The sequence below is a fragment of the Sphaeramia orbicularis genome, unplaced genomic scaffold, assembly GCF_902148855.1.
Source record: "Sphaeramia orbicularis unplaced genomic scaffold, fSphaOr1.1, whole genome shotgun sequence".
Lineage (NCBI taxonomy): Eukaryota > Metazoa > Chordata > Actinopteri > Kurtiformes > Apogonidae > Sphaeramia > Sphaeramia orbicularis.
In genome coordinates, this window is record NW_021941602.1 from 9,585 (window position 1) to 20,989 (window position 11,405).

Here is an 11,405-nt window from a genome sequence, read left to right on the forward strand (position 1 = left end):
GTTTGGATAGTTTATAAAAGTAAGTATTTTCATCATTTATTGTTTTTTTTTTCTTTTTTCACTCAAACACTGACATAAATGTGCAGTTGTCATTATTTCTAGGTTCTTCTGTTCTTCTTTTCCTGGTTGGGTCCACTGCAGATCAGATCAGACTGAATGTGGAACCTGACAGAACAGGAGTTTAGAACCCTGGGTTAAATAGATGCACAATGGAAAAAACTCCATTTGTTTTTTGAAAAGTCTCAAACACCAGCTGAAGGTGACTCACTGAACGTATAAACACATGACAGATCTGGGTGTTTCTGTCTGAATCCAGTTCCATCAACAGTCGTGTGTGAATAAAGTTTAAAAAAGCAGAGGATTAAGTCAGCTTTGACTGTAATGAAACTCCTAAACCACAGAGCTGTGAAGTGAGCTCAGACTAAACTGAAGCGTCTAGACACATGTGAGGTCTGTCCACTCCTGCTCTGCACCGCTTCCCTCCCTCTGCTGTCGCTTATATTAACTCCTCCTCACTCTTTCCTCACTCGTTCCTGCTCTTCGTTCTCTCTTTTTGCTCGTCTCTCTCCATCAGTCATCATGTCCTGCAGGTTCTCCGCTCTGTTCGTCCTCTTCCTCTGGTTTGGAATCACAGTTCAGAACACCAGTCCAGCTCACAGTGAGTACACCTACCACTTCCACCTGCCATTGTGTTACCTCCACCAGGAGGGACTGGGATCACTTTGCTTTGATTGTTTGTTTGTTTGTTTGTTTGTTTGTTTGTTTGTTTGTTCTCATCTTTAGTGTAAAACTCTTCCACCCATCTTTCCCAAATCTTCCCCACAGATAGGCCTAGGCCCTGGGACCAACCCAGTCCATTTTGGTCCCAGTAGGACAAAGTTCAAAGTCACAGCAAGGTCACAACATCTACAGTTTTCCAAAATTCATCCAAAATTCCAAATGACTCCGATTCTCCTCCAGTTGGATCCACCTGTAGCTTAGAACAATCTGTTGTATGTGGAACTAAATTGTCCACATCCACTGTGGAATGTGGACTCTGTGGACATTTACACTGAACATTGAAAATCCCATTTCCCACACATTTAAAATTAGAACTCAACTAATACTGATGTGAATTGAATGTAATTGGACAGACACATGACTGGGACCAGATTCAACTGTTTCTGTGTATGGAACAACCTGGAAACTGTTGGATTTAAACACAAAGAGTGGATCCACACATGCACAGAGTTCAGGGGGAAGGAGGAGCTCTGAGTTCTGAACACTGGTCTGGGATGGTTTTGGGTGATTTTTAGGTGTTTTTTTTGGTAGTTTTTGGGTAATTTTGGGGTGTTTTTTGTGTTTTTTGTTGGTTTTTTTGGGTGTTTTTTGTGTTTTCTTGGTGATTTTTAGGTGGTTTTTGGGTAATTTTGGGGTGTTTTTTGTGGTTTTTGGTGATTTTTAGGTGGTTTTTTTTTTAGGTGTTTTTTGTGTTTTCTTGGTGATTTTTAGGTGGTTTTTGGGTAATTTTGGAGTGTTTTTTGTGTTTTTTGTTGGTTTTTTTGGGTGTTTTTTGTGTTTTCTTGGTGATTTTTAGGTGGTTTTTGGGTAATTTTGGGGTGTTTTTTGTGGTTTTTGGTGATTTTTAGGTGTTTTTTTTTTTAGGTGTTTTTTGTGTTTTCTTGGTGATTTTTAGGTGGTTTTTGGGTAATTTTGGGGTGTTTTTTGTGTTTTTTGTTGGTTTTTTTGGGTGTTTTTTGTGTTTTCTTGGTGATTTTTAGGTGGTTTTTGGGTAATTTTTGGGTGTTTTTTTTGGTTTTTGGTGATTTTTAGGTGTTTTTTTTTAGGTGTTTTTTGTGTTTTCTTGGTGATTTTTAGGTGGTTTTTGGTTAATTTTGGGGTGTTTTTTGTGGTTTTTGGTGATTTTTAGGTGGTTTTTTTGGGGTGTTTTTTGTGTTTTCTTAGTTATTTTCAGGTGGTTTTTAGGTAATTTTTAGGTGTTTTTTGTGGTTTTTGGTGATTTTTAGGTGGGGTTTTTTTTGTGAATTTCTGGGTGATTTTTAGGTAGGTTTTTTGTTAATTTTTTACCACACATTTAAAATTAGAACTCAACTAATATTGATGTGAATTGAATCTAATTGGACAGACACATGACTGGGACCAGATTCAACTGTTTCTGTGTATGGAACAACCTGGAAACTGTTGGATTTAAACACAAAGAGTGGATCCACACATGCACAGAGTTCAGGGGGAAGGAGGAGCTCTGAGTTCTGAACACTGGTCTGGGATGGTTTTGGGTGATTTTTACGTGTTTTTTTTGGTAGTTTTTGGGTAATTTTGGGGTGTTTTTTGTGTTTTTTGTTGGTTTTTTTGGGTGTTTTTTGTGTTTTCTTGGTGAGTTTTAGGTGGTTTTTGGGTAATTTTGGGGTGTTTTTTGTGGGTTTTGGTGATTTTTAGGTGGTTTTTTTTTAGGTGTTTTTTGTGTTTTCTTGGTGATTTTTAGGTGGTTTTGGGTAATTTTGGGGTGTTTTTTGTGTTTTTTGTTGGTTTTTTTGGGTGTTTTTTGTGTTTTCTTGGTGATTTTTAGGTGGTTTTTGGGTAATTTTTGGGTGTTTTTTGTGGTTTTTGGTGATTTTTAGGTGTTTTTTTTTAGGTGTTTTTTGTGTTTTCTTGGTGATTTTTAGGTGGTTTTTGGGTAATTTTGGGGTGTTTTTTGTGGTTTCTGGTGATTTTTAGGTGGTTTTTTTGGGTGTTTTTTGTGTTTTCTTTTTGATTTTTAGGTGTTTTTTGGGTAATTTTTGGGTGTTTTTTTTGGTTTTTGGTGATTTTTAGGTGGGGTTTTTTTTGTGAATTTCTGGGTGATTTTTAGGTAGGTTTTTTGTTAATTTTTTACCACACATTTAAAATTAGAACTCAACTAATATTGATGTGAATTGAATCTAATTGGACAGACACATGACTGGGACCAGATTCAACTGTTTCTGTGTATGGAACAACCTGGAAACTGTTGGATTTAAACACAAAGAGTGGATCCACACATGCACAGAGTTCAGGGGGAAGGAGGAGCTCTGAGTTCTGAACACTGGTCTGGGATGGTTTTGGGTGATTTTTAGGTGTTTTTTTTGGTAGTTTTTGGGTAATTTTGGGGTGTTTTTTGTTGGTTTTTTTGGGTGTTTTTTGTGTTTTCTTGGTGATTTTTAGCTGTTTTTTGGGTAATTTTGGGGTGTTTTTTGTGGTTTTTGGTGATTTTTAGGTGTATTTTTTTTAGGTGTTTTTTGTGTTTTCTTGGTGATTTTTAGGTGGTTTTTGGGTAATTTTGGGGTGTTTTTTGTGTTTTTTGTTGGTTTTTTTGGGTGTTTTTTGTGTTTTCTTGGTGATTTTTAGGTGGTTTTTGGGTAATTTTGGGGTGTTTTTTGTGGTTTTTGGTGATTTTTAGGTGGTTTTTTTGGGGTGTTTTTTGTGTTTTCTTAGTTATTTTCAGGTGGTTTTTAGGTAATTTTTAGGTGTTTTTTGTGGTTTTTGGTGATTTTTAGGTGGGGTTTTTTTTTGTGAATTTCTGGGTGATTTTTAGGTAGGTTTTTTGTTAATTTTTTACCACACATTTAAAATTAGAACTCAACTAATATTGATGTGAATTGAATCTAATATGACAGACACATGACTGGGACCAGATTCAACTGTTTCTGTGTATGGAACAACCTGGAAACTGTTGGATTTAAACACAAAGAGTGGATCCACACATGCACAGAGTTCAGGGGGAAGGAGGAGCTCTGAGTTCTGAACACTGGTTTGGGATGCAAAATTGGGATTGGAAGAAAACCCCTCAAAATGTCTTTAGTGCATTTATTATGACTTTGGAACATTTTCCCCCGAATTTTTGGAGACAATAGAATATAGAAAACAGGAATAATATAATTCTGCTGCTCTAAATCAAATAAAAAATAAAATAAATCACTAATCTTACTAAATGTATTTGAAACATTAATATTGCACTTTTCCCTGAAAGGTAGTTTTGAAGAAACAACACAAATCTAATCCCAGTTCTGTCAGTTCACATTCTGCAGAAAAACAACAACAAAAAGTCAATATCAAAATGGCAGTCATGCTTCATAGAGGTGCAAACATTTGAGTGAAAGATGACCACATTTAGTTCGATTATCGTCTGTCGGTAAGATGCAGTGAAAATAGGATCCAATTTGAATGGGACACATTCAAGGTTGAAGGTTCAAGGTACTTTTTAAACCCCCTAGGGACAAACGATTGTGCAGAACACATCCAAAACTAGAAGCACTCGCAGAGCGCAGACCTCCGCCAAGGCAGATCAGTGCCCCCCTCACCCCCCTCACCCCTCACCCCCTCACCCCTGATGCTTCTGCTGTTTCCTGTTTGGTGTCAGTGGGAACCTCTGGGTTGCAGACAACATTCACTGAACAGAGCTGTTGTCTTCTCCACCTTCAGCCCAGACTGAAAACATTAGATCAGAATTTCACCAAATGAAACCCACCTCCTCCAGCTCACACTCCAGGAAAACTCTCCACATTTTATTCCAACTGCACAAAACAGTCAGTGAAACATGTTGACAGGTCAGTGTGTGTCCATGTGGTGTTCCACAGCCATGACCTGCTGTCTGACTTTAGGTAGAACAACAACAACAACAACAACAACAACAACAACAACAGCAGCAGCAGCTTTTTCCACTGCCTTCACTGTCTGACAAAAGGAAAACACACCTTCAGCCTGTCAGCATCAAATATGCAACACACACACAGATCCAGTGTCAGCTTAATGTACACACACACACGCACATACTGCACCAGAACTCCACCTGGAAGATAACCAGATAACATCTGTACTCCACCTGTAAGATAACCAGAGAACTAACATCTGAACTCCACCTGTAAGATAACAACACCTGAACTCCACCTGTAAGATAACCAGAGAACTAACATCTGAACTCCACCTGTAAGATAACCAGAGAACTAACATCTGTACTCCACCTGTAAGATAACCAGATAACAGCTGAACTCCACCTGTAAGATAACCAGAGAACTAACATCTGTACTCCACCTGTAAGATAACCAGAGAACTAACATCTGAACTCCACCTGTAAGATAACCAGATAACAGCTGAACTCCACCTGTAAGATAACCAGAGAACTAACAGCTGAACTCCACCTGTAAGATAACCAGAGAACTAACATCTGTACTCCACCTGTAAGATAACCAGAGAACTAACATCTGAACTCCACCTGTAAGATAACCAGATAACAGCTGAACTCCACCTGTAAGATAACCAGAGAACTAACAGCTGAACTCCACCTGTAAGATAACCAGAGAACTAAAATCTGAACTCCACCTGTAAGATAACCAGAGAACATCTGAACTCCACCTGTAAGATAACCAGATAACAGCTGAACTCCACCTGTAAGATAACCAGAGAACTAACATCTGAACTCCACCTGTAAGATAACCAGAGAACTAACATCTGAACTCCACCTGTAAGATAACCAGAGAACAGCTGAACTCCACCTGTAAGATAACCAGAGAACTAACATCTGAACTCCACCTGTAAGATAACCAGAGAACTAACATCTGAACTCCACCTGTAAGATAACCAGAGAACATCTGAACTCCACCTGTAAGATAACCAGAGAACTAACATCTGAACTCCACCTGTAAGATAACCAGAGAACAGCTGAACTCCACCTGTAAGATAACCAGAGAACTAACATCTGAACTCCACCTGTAAGATAACCAGAGAATAGCTGAACTCCACCTGTAAGATAACCAGAGAACTAACATCTGTACTCCACCTGTAAGATAACCAGAGAACTGACATCTGAACTCCACCTGTAAGATAACCAGAGAACTAACATCTGAACTCCACCTGTAAGATAACCAGAGAACTAACATCTGAACTCCACCTGTAAGATAACCAGATAACAGCTGAACTCCACCTGTAAGATAACCAGAGAACTAACAGCTGAACTCCACCTGTAAGATAACCAGAGAACTAACATCTGAACTCCACCTGTAAGATAACCAGAGAACTAACATCTGAACTCCACCTGTAAGATAACCAGAGAACTAACATCTGAACTCCACCTTTAAGATAACCAGAGAACTAACAGCTGAACTCCACCTGTAAGATAACCAGAGAACTAACATCTGAACTCCACCTGTAAGATAACCAGAGAACTAACATCTGAACTCCACCTGTAAGATAACCAGAGAACATCTGAACTCCACCTGTAAGATAACCAGATAACAGCTGAACTCCACCTGTAAGATAACCAGAGAACTAACATCTGAACTCCACCTGTAAGATAACCAGAGAACATCTGAACTCCACCTGTAAGATAACCAGAGAACAGCTGAACTCCACCTGTAAGATAACCAGAGAACTAACATCTGAACTCCACCTGTAAGATAACCAGAGAACTAACATCTGAACTCCACCTGTAAGATAACCAGAGAACTAACATCTGAACTCCACCTGTAAGATAACCAGATAACAGCTGAACTCCACCTGTAAGATAACCAGAGAACTAACATCTGAACTCCACCTGTAAGATAACCAGAGAACTAACATCTGAACTCCACCTGTAAGATAACCAGATAACAGCTGAACTCCACCTGTAAGATAACCAGAGAACTAACATCTGAACTCCACCTGTAAGATAACCAGAGAACTAACAGCTGAACTCCACCTGTAAGATAACCAGAGAACTAACATCTGAACTCCACCTGTAAGATAACCAGAGAACATCTGAACTCCACCTGTAAGATAACCAGAGAACAGCTGAACTCCACCTGTAAGATAACCAGAGAACTAACATCTGAACTCCACCTGTAAGATAACCAGAGAACAGCTGAACTCCACCTGTAAGATAACCAGAGAACTAACATCTGTACTCCACCTGTAAGATAACCAGAGAACTAACATCTGAACTCCACCTGTAAGATAACCAGAGAACTAACATCTGTACTCCACCTGTAAGATAACCAGAGAACTAACATCTGAACTCCACCTGTAAGATAACCAGAGAACTAACATCTGAACTCCACCTGTTGACCCTGGAACACAGAAGTAACATCTCACAAACACAGGGTGGGTTCTGAACGAACAGCCCGCTCCTGGTTTCACTGAGGCATAAATAATTTCTTGGTAACATTCCTGACTTACGTAACCACTGTGTGGCTGTTGATTCCACATTTTGTGAAGTTCTTTTCGTTATAATTTTTAAAACCTCGTTTTAGAAGATTGTTGTGTTAATTTTTTGACACCACATTTGTGAAGACCTTTTCTTTAGATTTTTGGATATCTTGTTTGAGAAGATTTTTTGTGTTTTTTTTATTCCACTGTTGTGAAGATATTTTGTTCTTTTGTTTTTGAGTAGTAAATACTCACACTAAGTTACTCTGAGTCTGTCTCGTGCATTTGGGTCCAAGCCTTGGGATTTCATAACAAAAAGCCAGTCTCTTCCTCTGAATCCTTAGTTCATTTCTCCACAGTAAATATCTGTGTCACTGAACGTGTCAGTGCCATCAGAGTGACCAGTCCTGGTGTCATTGTGCACAGATAAGACAGTCCAGGTGAGGGTTAGGGTGAGGGTTAGGGTTAGGGTGAGGGTTAGGGTGAGGGTTAGGGTGAGGGTGAGGGTTAGGGTGAGGGTGGGGGTTAGGGCTAGGGTGGGGGTGAGGGTTAGGGTGAGGGTGAGGGTGAGGGTTAGGGTGAGGGTTAGGGTTAGGGTGAGGGTGAGGGTTAGGGTTAGGGTGAGGGTGGGGGTGAGGGTTGGGGTTAGGGTTAGGGTTAGGGTGAGGGTTAGTCATGATGCCAGTAAAACCAGGAACTAACCCGTACCATGAACCAGAAACTAACCCTGTCTGTCTTTGTCTCAGTCCAGTCCATGTCCTCTGTGTCTGGGTTTGATCTTCCTGAGGTGGATGGTTCTGCTGTGGAAGACACCTGCAGGTTCTTCTTCCTGCCCACACCCACTGCAGCTGCACCTGACACCACCACCACCACTACAGTGACTCCACCCACCACTACCACTACAGTGACTCCACCCACCACTACCACCACAGTATGTACACCATCACTACCACTACAGTGACTCCACCCACCACTACCACTACAGTGACTCCACCCACCACTACCACCACAGTATGTACACATGTTCATTATGGACCAGGTTTACTCCTCTGTACAAATTACCAGTACCAGTTGTCAGTGCCATTGCCAGTACCAGTTGCCATTGTTGGTACCGCTCCAGACCGGAGCCATCACACAGGTTTCCTTCAGGTCCTCACTTTCCTCCACCGCTAAAATCTGGAGTTGGTCCCTGAGCACCTTCAGTGGTGACTCCTAATGTGTGCTAATGCTAACTGGTAATGCTAATGCTGAGTACTGTGTGTATTATGGGTAAACTCCACAGACTGAATTTCCCTACAGGGATAACAAAGCATTAACCTTTAAAGGTGCAGGAGACTTTCATGACCAGTGTTTCCTCAGATCTGTCCATCCTCAGTGTTTCCTCAGATCTGTCCATCCTCAGTGTTTCCTCAGATCTGTCCATCCTCAGTGTTTCCTCAGATCTGTCCATCCTCAGTGTTTCCTCAGGTCTGTCCATCTTCAGTGTTTCCTCAGATCTGTCCATCTTCAGTGTTTCCTCAGATCTGTCCATCTTCAGTGTTTCCTCAGATCTGTCCATCCTCAGTGTTTCCTCAGATCTGTCCATCTTCAGTGTTTCCTCAGATCTGTCCATCCTCAGTGTTTCCTCAGATCTGTCCATCTTCAGTGTTTCCTCAGATCTGTCCATCCTCAGTGTTTCCTCAGATCTGTCCATCTTCAGTGTTTCCTCAGATCTGTCCATCCTCAGTGTTTCCTCAGATCTGTCCATCCTCAGTGTTTCCTCAGATCTGTCCATCCTCAGTGTTTCCTCAGATCTGTCCATCTTCAGTGTTTCCTCAGATCTGTCCATCCTCAGTGTTTCCTCAGATCTGTCCATCCTCAGTGTTTCCTCAGATCTGTCCATCTTCAGTGTTTCCTCAGATCTGTCCATCCTCAGTGTTTCCTCAGATCTGTCCATCTTCAGTGTTTCCTCAGATCTGTCCATCCTCAGTGTTTCCTCAGATCTGTCCATCCTCAGTGTTTCCTCAGATCTGTCCATCTTCAGTGTTTCCTCAGATCTGTCCATCCTCAGTGTTTCCTCAGATCTGTCCATCCTCAGTGTTTCCTCAGATCTTTCCATCCTCAGTGTTTCCTCAGATCTGTCCATCCTCAGATCTGTCCATCTTCAGTGTTTCCTCAGATCTGTCCATCTTCAGTGTTTCCTCAGATCTGTCCATCCTCAGTGTTTCCTCAGATCTGTCCATCCTCAGTGTTTCCTCAGATCTTTCCATCCTCAGTGTTTCCTCAGATCTGTCCATCCTCAGATCTGTCCATCTTCAGTGTTTCCTCAGATCTGTCCATCCTCAGTGTTTCCTCAGATCTGTCCATCCTCAGTCATATCCTCAGTCTCATTGGTCTGTTCGTCTGTCTGTCATTCCTCAGCTGAATCTCTAGCATTACCGTGAACAGTTTCTTAGTTCCATCCACCACAAACAAACCCGTATGTTTACAAACAGAGCCGGGAGACGGGAACCTCCCTTTCCCACAATGCACGTCGCGACAAAAAATTCCTCAGATGCCAGAGTTCCCTCCAGCTCTGTTTGTAAACACACAGGTTTGCTTATAGTGGATGGAACTAAGGAACTGTTCACTGTGATGCAGGAGGTTCAGCTGAGGGACGACAGACAGACGAACAGACCAATGAGACTGAGGAGATGACTGAGGATGGACAGATCTGAGGAAACACTGGTCACAAAAGTCTCCAGCACCTTTAACGAACAAACACATGAAGACAGCAGCCCAAAACTTTACCCCAGGCCTGACATGATTCAAAGCTTCCATTTATGTTTGTTCCAAAAAAAAATCTCCGTATGAACTTTTAAAAAAAAACTTTTTCTTCATCTCTTTTGGAGCAGGTTGTGGCCGCACCCCCAAAAGTAGTAGTCCAATCACCACAGAGACGACCGGCGCCCAATAACAGCGGAGCCGCTAAGATCCTCCAGTACTTCCTTAGCAGCAGAGTGGGCGGAGCTGTCAGAGCACCAACGGGAGGGCGGAGTCAGTCGTCTTCACAAAGCCATGAGATAGGAGCTGTGACAGCACTGAGGAGAGGTGGTAGGATGGACAGAACCAGATGGAGAGGAGCTTCCATTTCTTCAGAGGACTCAAGTGATGAATGAGACTGATGAACAAGAGGACTGTAGGAACTGTAGGAACTGTAGCAACTGTAGGAACTGTAGGAACTGTAGGAAGTGTAGGAACTGTAGGAACTGTAGCAACTGTAGGAAGTGTAGGAACTGAAATGTCATGTTAACCCTGAAAAACCTCAAACAGATACAACTGACCGAGTTGGATCAATGACGGTGTTTGTTTTTATATTCAGTTCATGAAATACTAATGCGTTGACCCATGGGGAAGTACAGCAAAGGGGACATGTTTTTAACACCCAGGGTGGGATACCAAAGGGGACATGTTTTCAACACCCAGGGTGGGATACCAAAGGGGACATGTTTTCAACACCCAGGGTGGGATACCAAGGGGACATGTTTTCAACACCCAGGGTGGGATACCAAAGGGGACATGTTTTCAATACCCAGGGTGGGATACCAAAGGGGACATGTTTTCAACACCCAGGGTGGGATACCAAAGGGGACATGTTTTCAACACCCAGGGTGGGATACCAAAGGGGACATGTTTTCAACACCCAGGGTGGGATACCAAAGGGGACATGTTTTCAACACCCAGGGTGGGATACCAAAGGGGGACATGTTTTCAACACCCAGGGTGGGATACCAAAGGGGACATGTTTTCAACACCCAGGGTGGGATACCAAAGGGGACATGTTTTCAACACACAGGGTGGGATACCAAAGGGGACATGTTTTCATTACCTAGGGTGGGATACCAAAGGGGACATGTTTTCAATACCTAGGGTGGGATACCAAAGGGGACATGTTTTCAATACCCAGGGTGGGATACCAAAGGGGACATGTTTTCAATACTGAGGGTGGGATACCAAAGGGGACATGTTTTCAACACCCAGGGTGGGATACCAAAGGGGACATGTTTTCAACACCCAGGGTGGGATACCAAAGGGGACATGTTTTCAATACCCAGGGTGGGATACCAAAGGGGACATGTTTTGAACACCCAGGGTGGGATACCAAAGGGGACATGTTTTGAACACCCAGGGTGGGATACCAAAGGGGACATGTTTTCAACACCCAGGGTGGGATACCAAAGGGGACATGTTTTCAATACCCAGGGTGGGATACCAAAGGGGACATGTTTTCAATACCTAGGGTGGGATACCAA

The 11,405-nt window shown here is 42.1% G+C and overlaps 1 protein-coding gene across 2 annotated transcripts; it reads left to right on the plus strand.

Annotated features, from left to right (window-relative positions):
• The first annotated feature begins 540 nt into the window (after positions 1–540).
• Positions 541–10,593, plus strand: LOC115416415 (cell wall protein DAN4-like). Of its 2 annotated transcripts, none has more exons than XM_030130180.1 (3): positions 541–658; positions 7,881–8,065; positions 10,005–10,593. In XM_030130180.1, exons 1-3 carry the CDS (start codon positions 580–582, stop codon positions 10,269–10,271), a joined length of 531 nt encoding a protein of 176 aa, XP_029986040.1. In that variant the 5' UTR covers positions 541–579; the 3' UTR covers positions 10,272–10,593. The 2 variants fall into 2 exon arrangements, with proteins under 2 accessions (XP_029986040.1, XP_029986041.1); XM_030130181.1 differs by having other exon boundaries at positions 10,008–10,593.
• The last annotated feature ends 812 nt before the right edge of the window (positions 10,594–11,405 follow it).

Bases quoted from the DNA above. Each gene is read 5' to 3' on its own strand.
- LOC115416415 (XM_030130180.1), top strand. From the start codon at position 580: ATGTCCTGCAGGTTCTCCGCTCTGTTCGTCCTCTTCCTCTGGTTTGGA. The intron at 659-7,880 runs GTGAGTACACCT...TCTTTGTCTCAG, and splicing joins GAACACCAGTCCAGCTCACA to TCCAGTCCATGTCCTCTGTG. The intron at 8,066-10,004 runs GTATGTACACCA...TCTCTTTTGGAG, and splicing joins CACCCACCACTACCACCACA to CAGGTTGTGGCCGCACCCCC.